Genomic DNA, 21,415 nt, shown 5'->3' with positions numbered 1-21,415 from the left:
CAAGTCACACATCTGGACTAATGGGATAGCTGGCCCCACCACAGGACAAGCCAGAACCATTGTTGGTGACAAGAGAGACCAAAACATGGTGAGGAATCAGGAAGGTGGGGTTAGAGCCGGGCTAGGAGATGGGAGCTTGGGGCAGAAGAGGGAGCCAGGGGCTTATGGGAAACTTGCCTCACCTGGCATGTTGAGTGCAACCCAAGCTCATTAATGTATTAACACAACAATGACTCCCCAGAAAGGGGGTTCTAGCAGGTGTGAGGGGCCAATTAGGCTTCATTGAGCTTGACCCTGGGACTTCAGGGCTGCTTCTGGGCGGATGCTGGTAATAGCCTAAGCCTTCTCCCGTCCCTGTGTAAGTGGCATTCTCCACTTGGGTTCAGTTGACTGACTCCCAAAGAGCAGCCCTGAGCCTGGGCTGACAGCTCTCAACACCTTCCAAGTTCAAGGCCGTCCCTCTACCATTATCTCACTCTCTCTCCCACTCTTACCCTCTGCTCCAGCTCCACTAGGCTATTCTCTTGGCCTCCAATAGTCCCCACACTGTCTTATCTCCACACCTTTGCTCATAGCATTCTATCTGCCACCGCCACCACCTACCAGTCCTACCTGTCAGAGTTATAGCCTTCACCGCTCCTGCTCCTCTTGGATGGATGCAGCTGACTCCAGGAAAGCTTTATGCCTCCCGATCGATCTCGACCTTGGTTGGAGGCTGGTCCCTCCCTGTGCTCCTCCCTGAGGGCAGGTGTAACTAATTGACTCTCAGCCTCGGTGCTTTCACGGCAGTGCCACTCAGTAAGCTCTGCTGCGTGGGAGTGAATGGAGTCAGGCCCGAGGTGATGGGACTAGGTGACACCGTCTGTAGAAAGTCTCTGAGAGAAATGGTGTGAATCGGGGACCACCGGGCGGGCCCTCTCGGACCCCTGCTGGATGCTTGTATTGATGAGGTGTCTTCTGTAAAAGGGAGACGCTCTTATCTGTGCCATCGCCTGTTTGTTTGCCCTTCAGTGTTAATACTTTGAAGGGTCAGGAAATAGGAAACAGCCCCCGTAAGCATGAGGTTCAGAGGCGCAGGCCGGCTGAGTTCGGGAGTGGAACTGCAAGCCAATGGAGGCCTGCGCCGGTCCAGCCCATTCCTCTCCCCTTTGCGAAGCGCGGAAGGAAAAGCAGATTTCTCCACACCAAGCAGGCAGTTGCATTCAGGTGATAAATGCGTCCCCGGACAGAGGGCTTGTTGAGTGATATTTACCAGGGTTTCCATGGAGGGCCCTCGGCTCCCAAGGGAGCATTTCAGGCCTCCAGCCGCTCAGCTGTTCGGTGGACGCCCTGGGGCGGTGGCAGGATGGAAGCATGCGATGTGTTCAGGTGCTCACACGCTTCTTGGTTTCTCTTCCTATATTCACCCTCCTCCCTGCCCTAGTCAAACCCAAGCAGAGAGACCTGAAACAGGTGAGAAGCTTAGAGCCTTAAAGTGTGTGTGTGTGCGGGGGCGGGGGAGCAAGAAGCGGGGAGGAAGGAGGGGCGGGGGAGTCAGGGCCAAGACCTGAGCTGGGTTCAGCCCTGGCTCTCCCTCCTGGTGATCCTTGCCAAGTTCCATGGTTTCTCCAAACCTCAGTCTCCTCAGAAATAAGGTGGAGATGATAGAGCCACCTCACAGGGTTGTCATACAGATAAAATTAAATCTGTGTGCAAATACTTTGCACATCATAAAATGCACTCTGGCATACATCATCCATTCAGAAGGTCCTCAAGGCATGCCTGCTGCACGCCTGGCATGCCAGGCTGGGCTGGGTTTGAAGGCTTGTTTCCAGGACGTGTGGGTCAGGAAGAAGAGCAGGCCAATGGCCTTTACCACAGACAGCAGGTTCTGGGGTAAAGGCTTGCCCCACATCACACCTCTGTGCTGTCCCTCAACACGCTCCATTCTCGCACTTTCTAGGCCTGAGCGCTTGGGACCCTTTCCTGTGGCTGAGTCTGCAAGGAACATGGCTGAGTCGGGACTCTGGTGCCTCATCACCAGGCATGTTAGTGTGGGTCCTCCAGAGAAACAGCCAGTAGGACACACACACACACACAGATTTATTAGGAATTGGCTCACAGGCTTATGGCGGCTGAGAAGTCCCAAGGCCTGCAGTTGGCAAGCCAGAGGCCCAGGGGAGCCGATGATGTCAGCTCCAGTCTGAGTCCAAGTCTGCAGGTGGGAGGTGCTCAGTGTCCCGGCTCGTAGACCGTTAGGCAGAGAGGGGTGTCTCTCCTACTCCACCTTTTTGTTCCGCTCAGGCCCTCAGTGGATTGGATGCGGCCACCCACATGGGGGTGGGGGGGAGTTTGCTTTCCTCAGTCCGCTGCTCCCAAGGCTAACTCATCCAGAAACACCCTGACAGACACACCCAGATAACGCTTGACCACATGTCCGCACACCCTGAGCCCAGTCAGGGTGACAACAGAATGTGCCATCTCCAGGGTTGACGTTCACATGGAGCATTCAGGCTTACGGGGCAGCGTCACGCCAGATCGCATTTGACCCCGTAATGGCTCAGTAAGGCCTCGTCACCCTTCTCCGTCGTGTAACCCTGATGTCACAGGCTCAGCAGCCTGGCTGTTTGAAGCAGGTCATGTTCACCGTCAACCTAAATCTCGAGGCAAGAACCTCTCCCCGCTGGGCAGCAGGAAGTCCGTTCCTGTCCAGACCCCCCTGCTCCAGCACGTGAGAGCCGCACATCGCTGAGTCATCTTCCGCCCCAGGTGCTCTCCACCCTCCCACGCTGGCCCCTAGACAGCAGGACACTTTAAACAGAGCTGTCATGTTATCTGTGGACTCGATGTTGTCATCGTTTCCGCAGCATCTGAGTGGAACCGTCACACCGGGGAAGGTGGGGGCATCTGCCTCTGCTGAGCCCCCAGGCATGCTGCGCGGTGAGGACCCAGCGCCCCTGGGACACGTGCTCCCGTGGCGGCTGACTGGCCTCACGGGCCACAGTGCACAGCGCTTACGTTTCAGAAGCCTTTCGTCAGTTTACTAATAACGATGAGCCAGGGCGCTCCTGGGTATCTGTGTTTATTTAAAAGCCATTGTGAGATGTTCTGTTACATTCTGTCATGGGGGAAATATGAATTTATTAATTCCAATATGGCAGCATCCCCATGCTGAGCTTGGAAATGGGCTCCGATCGGCAGCGTTTCTCAGGCCCACATTTCAAATGGTGCTGCTCCCCCTGCCATGGCAGCCACGGGGGTGCACGTCTGGCTCCTCAGCTGGGAAGTGCCTTTTTGGCCTGTGTCTCCCCAGGCCTAGCGTGGTGCCAGCACAGGGCAGGTGCTCAGTTGTTATTTCTGGGATGGAGCGCGTGCTGGGAGGATTGCCACACGCACACTCACCTGAGCTCTACCTCGGAAGGGTCCCCCGCCAGCCCACACAGACAAGGCAGATGGCGCTGTTCCTTCGCAGGCAATTGCCAAGCACCTACTATGTGTCAGGCACACACCAGACGCAGGGAGTGCAGTGCTGGCTCCGGCGCAGCTCCTTCCTGCAGGGAGTTCCCAGCCCAGTGGGGGTGACCTCCAGAAGCACCCCGAGTGCATCCTGAGAAGCATGGACGAAAGAGGGAAGAAGCTGTGGGGATGCCAGGAGGGGGCGCAGGTGACCCGGCCTCAGGACACTCGGCACCAGGGACCTGTTGGGCGGGGCAGTGCCACAGGACCGCGCGGTTGACTTCCGCGCTCAGGGCTTCCTCTCTCTGATGGGCTTTCTCTGCACTTTCCCCGCAGGGCCTGTGCCAGCAGCGAGACCGAGAGCGAAGCCGGAGACCTCATGGACCAGCAGTTTGAAGAGATGAACAATAAGCTCAACTCGGTGACGGACCCCACTGGCTTCCTCCGGATGGTTCGCCGCAACAACCTCTTTAACAGGTAAGAGTGGGCGCGGGGCCAGGTGCCTTCAGCGATGCTCCTTCCAGCCGCCCGCCGGCTTCTGGTCGTGTCCTGCGTTTGCAGAAGCGAGCGTGACCTCCCACAGCCCGTGCTCCTCTGGGCCTCAGTGTCACAGCGGCCCCTCGGGGTCAAGTGAGAAGACAGTGCAGGCTCGGAGTGACAGCCTGCGTGTGGCTGTGTGGGAGGCGGTTGGCTGCGTCTTCACAGAGCCTTGCGCTGACCTCCTGAATACCAGGTGGAAGCGGAGTAGCATCGCACACTTCCCTGCCAGCTGGTGCCTGTAACTCCTGGGCTGGCACCTGTGTTGACCCCCTGGCCTGAGGTTGACGGGGCCAAGGAGAGTGGGGAAGCCGGCACTGCTGGAGGGGGCGCTGGTCCAGACCCAGGCCCACCTGTCTGCCCCGAGGCCCCATCCCCATCACTTGATCAAATAGGTTTTAGTGGTTTTGAGAAGAGTTGATGTTGTAATTGCCACCAGCATACCCTGCATCTTTCCATCAGGGGTGATGGCTGAGCTGCGTCCAGAAAAACGGGCAGGCAGTTGGGGTTGAGAGGCACCTGTTCCACTGCATTTGGTTGCCTGGCAACAACCTGGGAGTCACATTGAGGTAGACCTTTCCAGAAGGTCACCTGGGGCTCTCGGGTCTCTGCCACATCCCAAGGGCCTGACTCAAAGGGCAGCAGGGTGAGCTGGGACTCAGGAGGGAGGTGCTGTGCTCTGGGAGGCAGCCTCTGCCGGGCGCCTGCTGTGCGGGGCAGTGTGTGCCCGCCTGTCCCTACCCCAGGCCTGGTTTCCTCTCGGTATGTGCTGTCAGGTGACAGCGTGTTTCCTGTCCTGGGGTGAGCTGAGTGGGACAGGAGCCAAGGGCCAGGGATGTAGGAACTGGCAGCTTGGCTGAGAGGAGACCAAAACTGTGAGCTGGTTCACCCCATTCCTTCTCCCTCCCTCCCTCCCTCCCTCCCCTGCTAGCAGGTGTCCCCACAGCCTTCAGTTCTGGGGAGGGAGACGGTCAGGGGGAGGCCTGGGACTGGGTCTGGGCTCACACCATCCTAGGCCAGCTTCTCAGCCTGGGAGGCAGGTGGTTCTCGCTCTGCCGGGTGACGGTCCGTGGTTGTAAACTAGAGCGGGGAGAGCTCGGGGCTCAGGGTCGGGCCTCGCCGTGTGCCGGCTGTGGGACAGGGGGCAGGCGATTTCACCTGGTAGCCTCAGTTTCCTCGTCGCTGAAATGGGGACACGTTTCCTGCTTTGCAGTGTTCCTTTAACGTGGAAAGTAAAGGAGTTAATATCCAAATAACACACTGACCGGCTGCCTAAGGCATAGGTGGCGCCGCACACCTGTGGCTTCCTGCTGTTGGCACAGTGGGAAGGACATTGCTAACGTTGAATTTTTAGGGTAATGTGGGTGGATAGACGGGGAGGGTGAAATCTGTATGCACTTGTGCAGCAGGTGCTGGCCACCGTGGGCTGTGGCTCACCTGCCCTTCCTGTCCTGTCCCACCTCATGTCCTTTATGTGGGTCCCACAGGCAGGCCCTCGTGTCCCTGGCCGACCTGGTCACAGGGGCGCTGGCTGTCAGGAGGGTCACACCAGGTGCACCTGGGACCCGCTTCACCCTGGGTGGGACGGGGTGTGAATTTTGCATCATGTAGTTGTTCCTTTCGGGAAAACATCTGTCCTTCTGAGCACAACACTGTGCATTAATTTATTGGTTCATTTAAACAATGTCAGCTGTGCCCGCAGCCAGGCTGAGGACTGGGCCACCCCGAGGCTGGGTGGGGAGCAGCCAGGCCTCCCTGTCCGACTGCTTGGCCCCCAGCTCCCCCCGCAGAGCCTCACATGGCTCAGGCCGCAGGCCTGCCCTCAGGACAGAGAAAGGTTCGGAAGTGGCATCTGCAGGCCCTTCCAGTCTTGACCTTCTGAGGGCAGGTTGGATGAAGGGACGTGGCCTGCATGCTTTCAGCTTCAACAGAGCGAGCGGTAAGGCCCAGGACAGGTTGCCACACTGTGTGCTCCCGACACTTCCTGACAAGCCCAGGAAGGGGAGGGGCCCCTCTGGCCTCCATTCAAGGGGAGCAGAGCTACTGGGGGAACCACAGAGGCAGAACCATCCTTGGCAGTCAGAACGGTGCGGGTCCTGGCGAACTTCGGGCCGGGCTGGCTTCTCACAGCTGAGGGTTACAGGCCAGAGAGGGTGGAGACCGCCCAGGAGCAGGGGCCAGTGCTGGGCTCAGGTCGTGCCTCCCAGCTGCTGTCTGCCTGCGCCTGCCACCTTGAGGCTTGCCCTGTGTCTCCCCTGCCCCTCTGGGGCCCCTCCCTGTCCCTTCCATGTCCAGGGATCTCTGCTCCGAGGTGCTGCTTTGCCACCGACCAGGACGGCTAGGCAGTGGCTTTTCTGCAGGCGCCTGGTATTGACTGTGGCCGACAAAGCCTCGTCCCTGAGCCCGCAGAGGTGAGGCGGAAGCAGCCATGTGCACAGGGCCCTGCATGCAGGAGCAGCCCAGCTCCCTCTGCGGGCTCCCCCGCTCCGTGATTCATGGGTTCCTTGGCCCTTTTGTTCTAGGCGGTTTGCTGGACTGGTTGGCGCTGAGGCTGCCGAGCTGATGCGAGTCAAGTGAGCCTTGGCTTTAGATTTCCCTCTCGCCACTATAGCCTTGGTCTTTGTTCTGCCTTTGCTTTTGAGTCTCTGCAGCCACTATTTTTCTTGTCTGTGCACTTGGGCAGAAAACACACGTGCATGTTGAGCCCTGGGCAGGTACCATTAGTGAGGAAAAACGAGGCTTCTTCTCTTGTTTAGCACTGACCGTGGGCCATGGCTGCACCCCACGGCAGAGCAGCAGCCTCAGAAAGGCCTGTCTCTCTCATCCCTGCACACACTTTGAAAGTAATGCTGAGGGTGAGAGGCCAGTGTGTGTGTGGTGCCTGCCGCCAGGGCCACACTGGAGCAGCTATGCGATGCCACCAAAGTCCACTGTAGGCCAGGAGGCCTGGACCCATGGTGTCTGTATCCTGTAGTCCGAGGTCGGGGCATTTTTCTGGGTGAGGCACAGAGTGGAGGGGAGAAACCGTGAGCTCCAGGCAGATCTGGATTTGAAACCTGGCTCTACCTTTTATTAGTTAGTGGGTAACCTTGATCCTTTAATTTCTTCATCTGGAAAATGGGGGTAAAGATGCCTGGGGGTGAGTTGTGACGAGGATGCAGTAAATGTGATGAATAGACAGACCCTGCTGTGTAGTAAGGAGTTTCTTTCTCTCCCCGCTTGGGTCTGAGGTTTTGATGGCACCAAAGTCGGTGATTCAACCACTTTTTGAATCAAATCTTTACCCCCAAACCTGATTGAATAGCTTGATGCTTCCTCCCCTTACAACCTCTCTCTGGCCGCCAGATACCAGAAAGCCTTTGAACAAATGCAAACTGATGATCCGATTGGATATCAGTTACAGCCACAGCCCTGGCTTGAGTCTTGAGGTTCTGTACTCAGTTCTGGCTGGTGTCCTGCCAGGCCCGTCCTCTGCTCTCTGTTGGTGGCCCTGAGGCTCCAGGCCAAGGTTCTGTCTGCTCTCCTGTTAGCCCAACAAGAGGGCGGAGTGTCCCCTCCAACCCTGACCCGGGCCAGCCCTCATGGTGGCGATTCTGGGCAGGGGCCTTCCCTGCCAACAGCAGCCACATGGGTGGGTCCAGTCACTGTCCTCCTCAGGGACCCCTGGCCACTTGAAAGTGAACGTGTGTGATAAAGGCATCCTGAGAAGTGAGGAGGGAATGGTGCTGAGTCAAGGCAGCCACACCTACAGTGAGCTCACCACCACCTCCTTCCTCCTTCCTGCCCCTGCCCAGCCTGGAAACGGGTGCTCTGTGCAGTGTCTGTCACCCTGTGGGACAGGGGGCAGAGGTCACAGCAGCTCTAGGCTCCGGGCTCCCCAGAGAACAGGGCCCCAGGCTGTGGGCTTCCTGCTGCCTGACGGCTTCGAGGAGCAGGGCCCTGCCTGACCTCGTGGCCTTAGGTGAGATGCTTCCCCCAAGTCCTGTTTTCTCACCTGTCACAGCGGAGGGGCAGGGGCACCTTGTGGTAAGGACTCCAGTGATGCACACACGTCACAGCCTAGACCTGGCCACCCCAGGAGACCCCCGTGTCGAGAAGTTCCCTCTGTCCCCCCTTACGTAGTCGGAAAGATGGCGTGGCCAGATGGCCGAGGTGAGTGTCCTGCCGGCTGATACCGCAGCCCTGCGTCCACACGGGACCGTGTGCCTGGTGGGGAAGTGAGGTCAGGAGGACAGGACACAGGAAAGAGGTGGCCCAGGAGAAGATACTCTGTGGCCTCGGCTCTCCCGCCTGCGTTCAAGCGTTAAGGTCACAGCAGCCTCAGGCCTGGCTGGGGCCTCAGGTCTGAGCTCCGGGAGGACGAGCACCTGAGCTCCCTGTGACCGTGTCTCCCTGCAGGCGTCCTGGGCCTCCCCCCCAGGAGCCCTGCCTGGAGGCCGGAGCAGCTGACGTGTGCCCACACTGCAGCTCCTAGGGAGACTTCCGCCCGCGTCCCGCAGGCGCCCATGGCGTCCCTTCCACGCTGTCACACCGGCAGGCACTCCAGTCCCCAACATGGTTGCATGCGAGCGGCACTAGCGTGTGCGCACACGAGTGAGGCCAGCACAGGGTCCCTGCGGGCCCAGCCCAGCTATAAATCCCCTGCCTGGGCAATGGAGCTCTTCATCCCTGAGAGGAGATTCATGAGCAGTGAGTGCTGCCCGGCCGCCTGGTGTTTGTCATCATCCCAGAGACATCAACTGCACCCTGACGCCCTGCTGGTAGCGCTTCACATATCATCTCAGAGCGCGGCATTTGCACGCGCAGGGACCGGCCCTCCCCCTCCCTGCCCGCCCCTCTCCCTGGACACGAGCTCGCCCCCTCTCCTTTCCTATCACCACACAGATGGCCATGCAGTGGAGAAAATGAATGTTTCTCCAGAAGTAGATTAATAAACATCATCTGAAGAATGAGTTAATGAAGACAATGTGGTGTGAGAAAACGCCGAGAGCTAGGCTGTCAATTAGCGGGACAGGGTCCCTGGCAGTAAATGGACAGGCCTGGAGGAAAGCGAGCCAGTGCCACCTACTGGAGCCGTGCGGTGGTGCAGCTGTGAATCTGAGCCGGCCTCCTTCATGACCGACCGCAGCACCAGGCAGAGGCGCCTCCGTCAGCTCCACCCTTAGACCCAGCAGCCAGGAGACCAGGGGTCGGAGGCTAGTTCGGGCCTACAGTTTGCTCAGTGTGTCCTGAAGGTTGACAAGGCTCAGTGAAAATCACTCCCCTGCCAGGGGGGAGGCCTGACCTGTCGCCTTGTCCACGTCTCTTGCCCTCTCTGCACCTCAGTTCCTTAAACAGAAAGAAGGAGCAGCCCTGCTTCGTAGGCCCTGAGCAGGGGACGTGGGTGTGACAGGCTGAGCTGGTGCCTAAATGGAAGCACAGCCCCTCCTGCACCTCACACTCCGCCAGGTGGGAGCGTTTCTAACCACCCAGGTGCCCAGTGTGAGAAGTAGAGGCGCCCTTCTCTCCTCTGAGCCAGGAGCGGAGGCGGAGAGCAGCCCGCCAGGCTGGAAGGCCCTGCAGAATTCAAAGCAGTACAACAGCAGGTCCCCGCACAGGCCCCGACCCGGCCCCATGGGTGCACCAGGCCATGGGACCGTGCTGGGAAGGGGACAGGTGTGCTTGCAAGGCCAGCAGGGAGGGAGCAGGTCGTCCACACACCTGTCCACACCTCTGCCAGCCAGAGGCTTAGAGCTCGGAGGACCCATTGCCATTCAGCTGGGACCGAGATCTGACCACGGGGCGCATCAGCGGTGCCAGCTCTCGGGTGGGCACAGGAGGCTGCAGGGCTTCGGGCTGAGAGCTGTGGCAGTGCCCTGTCGGTCAGCAGAGGGGTTAAAAGAGCCACCATGTTTGATAGCTTCCTAAGTTGAGTAAATTTTTTGTTTTTTAAAACTAGAAGAGATCTACAAGGACTTTAGTTCAATCTCTTTCTTATAAGCAGGAAAAAGGGGTAGAACAGGGACCCATGCTGGACCCTGACCCTCGGCATCATGCTGGAGCCACATGGCCAGCGAGTCTGTGTTGTCTGTCACGTTCGCAGGCTCAGGGCTGAGCTGACAGTGTGGCTGCTGTGAGTGATTGAATGTCTCCGGGCGGATCTCTAGGCAGACGGGCTCCGCACCACAGGTCACTCAGGCAGGAACGGCACGTGGAAGAGGTTCTTGGGCTGCAGTCTGCGCAGTGGCTGTGGCACCTAATGCTCAGAGGGGAGGACACGGCCCGCCGGCCACCATGGCCAGTGCAGGGAAGTCCTGCTCCCGGTCCCGGCCCGAGACCCTCTCCACGCCTGAACCTCAGGAGGGCTCCGGGGCCCCGGGCCCCCTCCGTCGCTCTTGGCCTTGGTTTCCTGCCCCCACAGCTCTCATCCCCCGAGTCTGTGGTCCTGGGACAGCTCTCCAGTGTGCACCCACCTGCTGCTGCTGTGGAGGCAGAGGAAGCGTGGGGCTGCCCTGCAGAGAAATGAAGGCAGTTCCTGCCGACAGAGGGCAGCGAAGGTGGGGACTGCAGCCGGGAGGCGGGCAGGGAGCCGCTGCCCGAGGCTGGGGCTGCTCAGAACAGATGCCTCCAGCTCAGGGGAAAGTCCTGACGAAAAAGTCTTTGACCTAAATTATTGTTTCAGATTGGCTGGCTGTTTGTGCTTATTTGTTGTTTTTAACCAGCAGCTGAGCATTTTGGGGGTTTTGTTTACGTTGAGGAGGACATCTCTAGGGCTGTGCCTACCACTGAACGGGCACTGCATGTGGATGGGTTCGTGGTGTTGGGCCCTTTCAGATGCTTCTGGTGCTTCAGTAAAAAGACACCACGGCCTCCAGCCCTTCTCTGCCCTCCCGCCAGGCCTGTCCCCCTCGCTCCCCCATCAGCTAAGACTCCCACCTCCTTTTGGGTCTGGACGCTTTGCAGTCTCTCTCTCCAGTCCTGACTCTGCCTGTGGCTGCATTTCTCTTTTCGGCAGAAGTAGCAAGTGCGGCCCAGAGGGTAAATGACTTGCCCCAGGGAGGGGCCCGGTGGGTCGGGCATGTGGTTCCGATATTTTGGAGTAAGTCGTGTGCTGTGGGTCAGCTGGAGGGAGTGCCCTGTCTTCCCTGCACAGCTTGGACTCCTGTACCCAGAGAGCAGCTCAGAGCTGGAGGCGGTGTGTGTGGGGGGGGTGCTGTAGGGCTGTGGTCTCTTTCTCCACCTTTTTAGTTCATAGCCTTGGGGTTCATGGAGCAACCCCATCTGTCACCATGAGGACCTACGGCCACAGCCATTGTCCAGGGACACGGATGTCTGTGGCTTATTAACCAGACTCGGGTCCGTGAGTCCAGGCAGACACACGTCTAGGGCATGAAATGAAAGGTGCACAAGGGAGGGCACCAGGCGGCCCTGCTACTGCCCCGTTGTGCTGTCCCGATGGCAGCGCGGGCTCTAGGCTGAGATCCGTCCGCCGAGAATGTGCGAGCGCACAGACAGTGCGTGTCCCCAGCCTCCCTCTGGGAGCCGCCTGCCGCTCCTCCTCCAGGGGAGGTGCTCTCTGCCGTCCGCTGTGGCCCCCAGCCAGCCTCGCAGTGCCACTCCGGGGCTATCTGAGCTTCACTGGCTCTGATGGCAGACAGGCCTCGGTCGCTTGTAATTACCTGTTTCCTCAGTGAGGGAGCAGCTCTCGCCCCCCAAGTCCTTGGCTCTTTCTTCCCTGGCAGCGAGCAGGGGGGCTGAGGGCGGGGTCCCAGCCTGGCTGTTCATAACCCTAGAATCGAGGTCCGGGGGACACTGTGAGAACATGGAGCAGGTGGGGGAGACAGGGTGGAAGCCAAAAGTAGAAAACAGACTCAAACCTTTTCCTGTGACACCGTGACTCCCAGTCCAGCCCCAGAGGGAAACGCTTTCTGGTTTTCTCTCAGGTGACAACACGGGGTTGTCAGCCCAGGGACTTACCAAAGCTCAGCAGTGCCTGTGAGAGCTGGTGTCTATCCTCAGGGGTCCCCGAGGGGTCACCAGAAACCCCCACACTGTGCCGGTGCCTTGGTCAAGGTTAAGAGACCACAGGCTGCAGAACCTCACCAGGGACTGTCCTGAGGCCACGCCAGCCAGGCTGTGGGGCAGCCGGGCCTTGCACTGGAAAAGGGTTTGTTTTCCCTCCTGCTGCCTCCTCTGCTCCCCTTGGGGTTTGGCCTCTGCAGGGCCTGGCAGGTAGCTGGTGCTCAGGAAGCAGTTTCTAAGAGAATGAACGAATGTGCTCTTCCTGTGTAGGGCGTGAGACCTGGGGCCCCTGGGATTGAAAACACGACCGTATCCCCGCCAGCACCGGGACATGAAAAACAAAGCAAAACAAAGCCCTGCAGCCAGTGCCCGAGCTGCTCCGGGATATTCCCGAGGCCTCCCTGCTGGGGGCGGGGCCTCGGGCCAGTGCCTGCTGGGCTCACGGGGCTGCCCAGGGGCCGAGGTTGAGGCCCACTCGCTCCTGGTCCTGTCTGAGCCTCCTGCCCGCAGGTTGGGTGGCCCTCGGACACTGTCCTCCCTCAGTGTGGTGGCTGCTGCTGATTCTCGTGGCCCTCACATTGGCCTGCACAGAGTCCCGCCACGCAAGGACTTTGGGACATTCGATCATGCAGGAAAACGCCACAGAAATGAGTTGCCCAGCACTTTGGGACATTCGATCATGCAGGAAAACGCCACAGAAATGAGTTGCTGAGAGCCGCTGGCTTACCCTCCTGTTTCTGTCGGTGCTCACTGTTCTGTGACAGTTACCTGAACGGGAGGAGAAGGGGCCCTGCCGGAAGGGAGCCGGCGGGGTGGTAGCTCTGGCTGTGGGCAGCGTCCACTTGCCTTCCCAGGAGCTGGAGCACCGCGGGGGGAGTGGCAAGGCCCTGCCTGACCCCTGGCCCCTCTCTCCAGGAGCTGCCAGAGCATGACGAGCTTGGCCAGCAACACAATGTCGCCCACCAAGGACGGGACCTCATCTCTTCCCCGGAGGCAGAGCTCCTTCGCCAGGCCCCCGCTCCGCGCCCTGTACGACCTGCTCATTGCGCCCATGGAAGGGGTAAGTGCCCCCGGGGCTGCCAGGCTTCTCGGCATCAGGGCGCATCATTCCCTGCCCAGTGCCCACGTGGAGGTTTCCCAGGACGCCAGCCTTCGAAAGTCGGCTGCTTCTGTGCGGCAGATCCAGGCTCAGACCCTAGCTCTGCTCCTAACCAGCCTGGTCAATTCAGCCCGTCTCTCAGGTACAGAATGAATGTGCTGCCTCCCCAGCTTCCGCAGACACTGGAGGCGCCGGGACACCCCAGCAGTTGCCCGCAGGAACCACCGGAGCTGCCGCCAAGGGGGTCAGGCCGTGGCTCTCCGTACCCTGCTGGGTGCGTCCTCATGGCCCCACCTCTCATGTGAGGGTCTTGCCTGAGCAACTCAAGCCAGGTCTGTGTGTTCTGGTGAGAACAGATCCCTCGACCTCTGCCAACATCAGGAGTCACTGACTCCATCAGAGTCCAGCGTCCAGGTTACCCCGGCCTTGCATTTCTCCAGAGGGTTGGGAGCGGCTGTGGCCAGATTTCTGTGGCCCTGGTCTTTGCACATCATTTTTCTTTATTTCAGAGAGGAAGGAAGAGGGAGAAAGAGAAACATCAATGATGAGAGAGCGTCACTGACTGACTGCCTTCTGTACACCCGCCCTGGGGATCGAGCCCACAGCCGGGGCGTGTGCCCTGACCGGGAATCAAACCATGATCTCCGGGTTCATAGGTCGAGCTCAACCAGTGACGTAAAGAACAACCTATGCCAGCAAGACTAGTGGCAGCTCCTGCCTAGACAACGTGCTCCTGAGAGGCGCTAGGAAAGGGAGCGACGTGAGGAGGTTGTGGAATAACCTTGAAGTGAGGCATCGAGTTGGAGAGCGTGCCTTTAGTTTCTGACATTTACAGCTGTTTCTCGTGATGACAGTGTTTGACACGGAAGGAGTTTGTCTGCTTCCAATGATACCAAGTGGCACCTTTCAGAGGCCGTTGCAGTCAGTGACCAGAGCAAGGGCTTTGCAGTGGCTCCTCAAGTGCTCCACTCACTGTTTCACTAAAAACAGCTGGAAGGTTGGGCTCTGATCAGGAGTCCTCTCCATCCCCACTTGCACCCAGTTGTTTATTTATTTACACGGTCGGTCCCGTGTCTGAGGTTCAGGCTGGTCAGGTGGGGCGGGCAGGCGGGCGGGCCAGAGTCAGAGGCCTCAGGGAGGCCTGGATCAGCAGGCTCCCACAGCAGGCACACCCGCTGCTCTGAGGCCACTAGAGGGCGATGCGACACCGTCAGCCACTCCTGCTGGCACTGGCCGCTGCCAGACAGAGCCAGCTCCTCCTCCACATTTTCACGGCAAGCCCACGATTATGAATCACTGACACTTCCAGACTAAAACGATTAGCCTCTTCACGTGGGGCTTGTAATTATTTGAACAACTGCCTTTGTTTAGCCGTGGTCCCGTTGCTGAGGGACTAGGTCAGCCAGTAGGAACGTGGGACACAATATTGCACCCTGGGCTGCACCCGTGTTTGACTTGATCTGCCTTAAGGGAAATGCCAGGGGCTCTTTCCTGGGACCACACTGCGCCTCGCTGTCGGGAGGGGTGAGCATGCCGTCTCTCTGAGGATGGCCCAGTTCCATGTGATGGCACGTGAGCTGTTGCCTGTCATCAAGTCAAATCCTGTCTGATACCCAAGGGAGAAAAGGCACCAAAGAAGAGTTGCAGGTGTTTAGTGTGAAAGGGACTGGGACCCTGGTCATGTCCGTGGCATTTGTTTTAATCAACTTAGAGGGAAGGATGGTAACCCAGGCCCCTGAGCCTGGACTTCCCTGCTTCTGTGGAAGGTGGGCCCCCAGACTGCTCTTGTCCTCAAAGTGGGAACCCTCGGCCCACATGCTGACAGCAGTGTCTGGGGGTCACGTCAGATGTGAGGGGCTCCACTAGGAGAAGCTGCTCGTTCACTCCGGTCCCAAGTCACCCCTCAGTTTGCAGATGGCGCTTCATCCAAAAGCCAGAAGCTGCGTTAGTCAAGGAACCAGACTTAGAACAGGAAATCCCTCAGGGTTTGGTCAGACCACCCCTTAAAGGTCCATTTGGGGAGTTAGGACTTCTAGTCTTTGCCGTCCTTATCATTATTTCCATTTATTTCAGTTCCCTGTTTCCTGTAGGTACGGCCTTAAAAACCAAGGCTCTAGGACAGGTAGCCCGTGTGCAGGACTTTGGTAGCTGCTCTTGACGAGAGGGGCTGCTTGTTGAGTGGAGTTACCTGTGTCAGGACCCCAGGAACTTGATTAAAACTGGTTGTTTGAAAACAAACAAAAAAACTTGCTGTTTGTGCGGTTGGTAAACGCCTTCCTAAACAGGGGAGCTTGGGAATTCACCCAGACCTCTCAGCTAAGATGCGAGGCAGGGGCCTGGCCCTGCCCAGGGCTCAGCCATGAGGAGAGCGTGGCTGTGGCTGGGTCATGACTGCAATGACCGCTCTGGGGGAAAGGACTGGCAAGGTCAAGTAGCGAAATGACCAGCTTGCCCTTCAGCAGCTGCCCCGGGAGCTGAGACTGACCGTTCAGGTGCCTGTTTTCTAAATAGCCTGAGGGTTCGGAGAGTCAGGGAATGTCTGTCCATGGAAACAGCCAGACCTACTCCACAGTGTGGAAGGGAAGATGAGGCCCTTGAGACTGGCAGCCCCGCCGCCAGGCTCTCTGACTGATTCTTCAAAGCATCACAGAAAAGGTTCCTCTACCTTAGGAAGTCCTGTGTGAGCAGGGGCGTCCAGGCGCCCGTGGGAAGAGGCCTGCTGAGTGCACAGGTTTCCACGCAGACAGAGCACTGGGAAGGTTATTGCCACATGAAGACTGCGAGGTCACAGAGGGACCATGTCTGGGCTCCCCTGGATGCCCTCACACACACACCACTGACCTAGGCCACTGGCAGGAGGGCCCGCCCCCTTCCCCTCAGGGGCCTCTGTTGAGAAAGCTCAGCACCTGCTCACCTGCCAGGAGAACTGGCTGTGGGAACCCAGTGTATCTCAGAGGCCGAGGCCCTAAACCAACAACAGCCACCCAGAGCCACTTCCGGGTGCTCACTGCCCACCCCGTGAAAAGGAGCAACTCTCCCCTCTGCAAAGACCAGGCCTTTGCCTGACCTGTGCGCACTGCTGCCCCTCCCCTTCCCGTCCCACCCGGTCCCCAGCCAGCTCTCCAGGCCGTGGGCTCGCCCTGTGACAGGCAGGGTCCCAGCCTGCTGGTGAAGAAGGGTGCTTCCTGGGGAACAGGCAGCTTGTAGGACGCCTGGCCTTCTTGTCTTGTTCCACTTCAAAAGATCCATCTGTAGAGATTTCAGAGGTCAGAGCAGCCGAGTCTTTGCTGGAATTTGTGGGACTGTTAGTTGCAGGTGCAGGGCTGATGCTGAACCTTTGATCTTTCAAACCCAGTACTTAAGAAGCCAGCAAATATCCCTTCTAGACTGACATATGGAGGTGCAGAGTAGCATTTCCTTGAATCGTCCCTCCGTTTTCATCTAACAGGTGACATGAATTTGGATAGAGACGTCGCTTTATTTCCTTTCTTCAAGTTCACATTGGATTGTAGCTAATCTTTCTGTACAAGGGCAATGCTCGCACATGCTGGAGGCAGAATTCAGAGACGGTTTCCAGGGCATCCTTCCCAACGCATTCAATCAGTTTCCCACTGCCTTTTAACGGAGCTGTCATTCTGCCGTGCGGCCCGTCTGCCCACAGGCCACTCTGCTGTCACCCGCCTGCTGCCTCGCTGCCTGGACAGGGTCCCATCCAGGCCCTCGCCCAGGGCTGTAGGCATGTGCCAGCTCAGTAGCATCTACGAGGCACTGTCCCAGGAGGGCCTGGCTCTACAATTGGGATACACAGTTCAGAGAAAAGTCTCCCCATCTCCCAGGCTGGCATTTCAGGACCTTTTCCTTTCCTCTCAGTTCACCAAGTCCTGGCAAGTCTCCATCTCTTTATTCACCTCAGCCCCCAGCCCAGTGTCCCAATTGTTTCTTCTTAGTTTATCAAGGTTCATACAGCCTTGGTCTCCATCCGCAATTCTTTTGGAAAGAAATACACGTGTAGAGAAAGGAATCCCCACGTGGTGATGCTGCTGTGAGCAGTGCCCACCCCATCGCCCATGCAACCGTGTGGACCTTCACATGTGCCTGGTCCTCCGGGCCCGTTTCAGCCCCTGCTCAGGGCTGGCCTGGCGTGTGGGAGCCCGGCCCTGCCAGGCCCTGTGTCAGCCTCCGTGCTTGCTCTGCAGGGCCTGATGCACTCCAGCGGCCCCGTGGGCCGGCACCGGCAGCTGGTCCTGGTTCTGGAGGGGGAGCTCTACCTCATCCCTTTCGCCCTCCTGAAAGGAAGCTCCTCCAACGAGTACCTGTATGAGCGCTTCACCCTCATCGCCGTCCCGTCCATCCGCGCCCTCGGCCCGCAGGCCAAGGTAAGGCTCTGGGAGGCCTGTGGGGGCCACGCTCTCAGGTTCGCGGGGGGTCTTTGGCCAGACTGGGGTCTGAAGTGATAGGATGTGATCTCTTCAAACTGCCGATTGTATAGCTTCCAGGTGGGTAGGGTGACTTCAGATCTGTCCAAAGGCAGGGGCACAGCCCTCCTGACCCCTGACAGTTCTTTGCTACTTCAGGAAGCCACGATATGGGCCGTTTCTCTTTCAATTTCTCTGCTGTGACATTAGGGTTGCAAGCTACTCAGAGGCACTAAGCCAGGCTGGAGGCCACAGGCCGAGTACCCGAGTGCCTTGCTCATCCCACCCTTCAGCTGCCCAGCAGAGGGCCACAGGCAGCAATGGTGGACAAGATGAGTGTAAGTGGAAAAGAGCGCCATCGGCCAACAAAAGAACTGGAAACAAATGCAGCTTTCAGGGGACAGGACGGGACTTGGATTTCATTCAGCAAAAAAGTCAGCATGGGAAGAAACCCTTGTGAAAATCAGGAGAGCGACAGTGGGCCATCCAGTCAGAGGTCTCACCCGACAACCACCCTGGCCCTGCCCACCTGATTAGGGAGCCTTTTCAGCCAACCCTGAATCTCTCCTTTTTCCAAACTCAGAGACCCTGAAACCCGGGCTTCCTCTGGCCCTTCGTGGCCCGATGCTCCCCACTCCCCTGGCATTACCACCAGGACCTGAATGAATTGCTCAGCTTCAAACTTAAATGCCCTCCAGCTGCCAGCTGCTCTCAGAGCCCCTCAGACCACCAGGCGGGTCTTGGTCAGATGGGCCGCCTGTGGAGGGAGAGTGTCTGCAGGTTGAAACACCCAGACCCCAGGCCCAGGGTGCAAGCGGCCCCCAGGGGACCTGCCTGACCAGGCTCTGTTGGCCTTGGTCATTGGCATGGTTTAAACCACAACATTTTTGCTTCACAGGGTTTTGGAAGTCTTAGTTTGGCTATTTTTGTTGCTGAATCATACCTTACTCATGGGACAGAATCAGTTCCAAGTGAAGGAAATTATTTTCTCTGAGTTTTTCTTCTGCCCTTGGCTGACAATCCCAGATGGGCAGTGAGCTGGCCTGGTCGGATGCTGCTCCACAGGCAGCTCCCTGCACCTGCTGCCAGGAGCACCTGGGATCAGAGGTGGCCTCTGCTCAGAGAGCTTCCTGTCGGTGACAACAGTGAGCTGGCTGTTGGCCAACGTCACGAGGGGATGGAAGAGTCCTGTCTCCTGACAGGCACCCAATAGGCATTTCTCTACCCAAAGTTTAAGGCATCCCCAAGTGTAGACACCAAAACAGTTATTTTGAAATAATGTGATGTTTTCCAGAAAGCACCAAAAGACATCATGGCAGGAAAATCAGAACTTTGTTGGACTTCTTCTTGCTGATTTTATAATTCAGTGCTGTCTTTATTTTGCAACACACACTGTGGAAGGGAACTATAATCTTTTCAGTATGCCCTGTCTCTGAAGGACTTAATTTGGCCCTGTCTCCCCTGAGTTTGACTTGCTTTGTAAACAAAGCCACCCCTACGCCCTGACTCATCAGGAGTGGGTTTCCCCTTAGGGGTGCACAGGGAGGGCCTGTAGGGGTGAGGCTCAGGCCAGGCAGGCACCACAGACCCTCGCCTCCAACATGTTCTGTCCCATAAACACCTGCTCCTGCTCCCACCCCTCCTGGGGTTTGACAAATGGGAAGCAGCTTTCTTACCACCCAGTCCTGATTATTTTCAAGAGCTTGTCATAGCAGGTGTGATTTTCAGTAAGACATCACCTTGTCAGTAGGTGTTGAAAATCAGAGCGAAGGGGGTTATTGGGAGAACAGGTGGAGCCAAGGTAGACCCAGCCCTGACAGGAGAGCTGGCCTTCCCTGAGCTCCTGAGAAGCCCGGCCAGTCTGACAGTGGTTTGCTTGTCCTTCCTCCCTCCCAGTCTCACCTGAGGAAAACCCCGCCCACCTACTCCAGCTCCACCTCCATGGCCGCTGTCATTGGCAACCCGAAGCTCCCGTCAGCGGTGATGGACAGGTGGCTGTGGGGGCCCATGCCATCAGCCGAAGAGGAAGCCTACATGGTGTCGGAGCTGCTGGGCTGCCAGCCCCTGGTGGGCAGTGTGGCCACCAAAGAGCGGGTCATGAGTGCCCTGACCCAGGCTGAGTGTGTCCACTTTGCCACCCACATTTCTTGGAAACTCTCGGCCTTGGTCCTCACACCCAGTGTGGATGGCAACCCTGCCAGCAGTAAGAGCTCCTTCGGCCACCCCTACACAATCCCTGAGTCCCTGCGGGTGCAGGACGACACCAGTGATGGGGAGAGCATTTCGGATTGCCCACCCCTGCAGGAGCTGCTGCTCACAGCCGCCGACATCCTGGACCTGCGCCTTCCCGTGAAGCTGGTGGTCCTCGGCTCCTCGCAGGAGTCCAATAGCAAAGTCACAGCCGATGGGGTCATCGCGCTGACACGGGCCTTCCTGGCTGCGGGTGCACAGTGTGTCCTCGTGTCTCTGTGGCCTGTGCCCGTGGCTGCTTCCAAGATGTTTCTCCACGCCTTCTACTCATCCCTGCTGAACAGCCTGAAAGCCAGCGCTGCCCTGGGAGAGGCCATGAAGGTGGTGCAGAGCAGCAAGGCCTTCTCGCACCCCTCCAACTGGGCAGGTGAGCGCAGGGCCGCCCAGCTGGCACCTCTGTCAGGGGCCTCCCCCAGGTCGGTCCTCACAGCCTGGGAGAGGTGGGGAGGGCAGGGCGGGGCACTGGGAAAGGCAGATGGGAAGATTCTGGGGGAGCCTCCTTTGCTGAGACTTGCCCTCTGCCAAGTCAGTCTTTTGCTACCATGGCATTAAAATAGTCCTTTGAGCATGGAGAAGTTTGCCATCAGAGCGTGCATGTAAAACTCCTGAGGTGTTTACCGAATGGCCCACTTTATGGCACCCTTGTGTAGAATCCCACGACTGTAGAAGAGTGGTGCGGTAGAAAGACCCTAGATTTGGTATTCGGAAGACTTGGGTTTGATTTAGCTCTGCAGCCAGGCTGTGTGACCTGAGACAGGTTACTAACCCTCTCTGAAGCTCCATGGTAACATGAAGATGATGGTGATGCTGAGAACTCCCTGCCACGTTTGAGATGATCTGTGAGGAGTGGGCTGAATGTCTTATGATGCGTGAGGCACTGCACGTTCTGGAGATCCAACACCACACGCTCTGAGGGGGCCTGCCGCAAGGGTGAAGGGAGAATGTTCCCTATGACAGCTGGCCACAGGAGGGGGGACGAGGGACTCTGCCTCTCAGCTCCATATGATGATCTTCATCCTTCAGGGTCCCTGTGAACGCCCCTATACCCTCCCTGATAGGCTGCGATCCAAACCCAACTTCGGCCATTCTCCCACCAGCCTTTTACCCAGCTGCGCTGGTTTTGCTGACACAACTCATGACCTTCAGTCCGTGGTGGTCTCTCAGAATTGGCCCCTACACCTCCCAGGACGCTGCACCAATGGGACAGTACTGACCCATAAAGCAGTGTCTTAAACCTTGAGAAGCAGAGGAACATCAAACATACTATTTCCAAACATTTATATTTTGTTTCAATGACCAAAAATGTACCATCTATGGATATATTTAAAAGTTGGGAACAAAATGGCCTTCAACTTACTTTTCCTCCAGAATCAATCCAGTTGACACGTGCCAATGTTTTTGGTGTCATTTTCTGAAGTTGGATAAGCCCTGAAGTGGGGCCATGGTGTTCCCACGCCCAGCCGGCCAGCAAACGAGCAGCCTGCAGGGGCCCCGGGTGCAGAGCTGTGCTGTGGTGCCAGGCGGATGAGCTATGTTGATATACAGAAACATCTGTTTACATCACTAGCACACACAGCTGTAGTGTTTTGTTTTTTTTAAGGTATCAAAAAAACTATGTAGAATCTATCCTATTCTTGTGGCTGGAGAGAAACATTTAGTTGGTCCAACAGGCCTGGTC

At 57.8% G+C, this 21,415-nt stretch overlaps 1 protein-coding gene across 2 annotated transcripts in view; it reads left to right on the top strand.

Annotated features, from left to right (window-relative positions):
• TTC28 (tetratricopeptide repeat domain 28) overlaps positions 1 to 21,415 on the top strand; it is a 397,370-nt gene that overhangs the window by 359,132 nt on the left and 16,823 nt on the right. For both annotated transcript variants that reach the window (XM_014542487.1, XM_014542488.1), the window contains 4 exons: positions 3,772 to 3,912; positions 12,889 to 13,033; positions 17,269 to 17,448; positions 19,384 to 20,104. In XM_014542487.1, coding sequence (XP_014397973.1) covers positions 3,772 to 3,912; positions 12,889 to 13,033; positions 17,269 to 17,448; positions 19,384 to 20,104 — 1,187 coding nt within the window. The remainder of the gene's footprint in view (positions 1 to 3,771; positions 3,913 to 12,888; positions 13,034 to 17,268; positions 17,449 to 19,383; positions 20,105 to 21,415) is intronic.

The sequence above is a fragment of the Myotis brandtii genome, unplaced genomic scaffold (assembly GCF_000412655.1).
Source record: "Myotis brandtii unplaced genomic scaffold, ASM41265v1 scaffold303, whole genome shotgun sequence".
NCBI classification, from domain to species: Eukaryota; Metazoa; Chordata; class Mammalia; order Chiroptera; family Vespertilionidae; genus Myotis; species Myotis brandtii.
The sequence above is the reverse complement of the archived record's forward strand: the minus strand, read 5'-3'. Positions and strand labels throughout refer to the sequence as shown.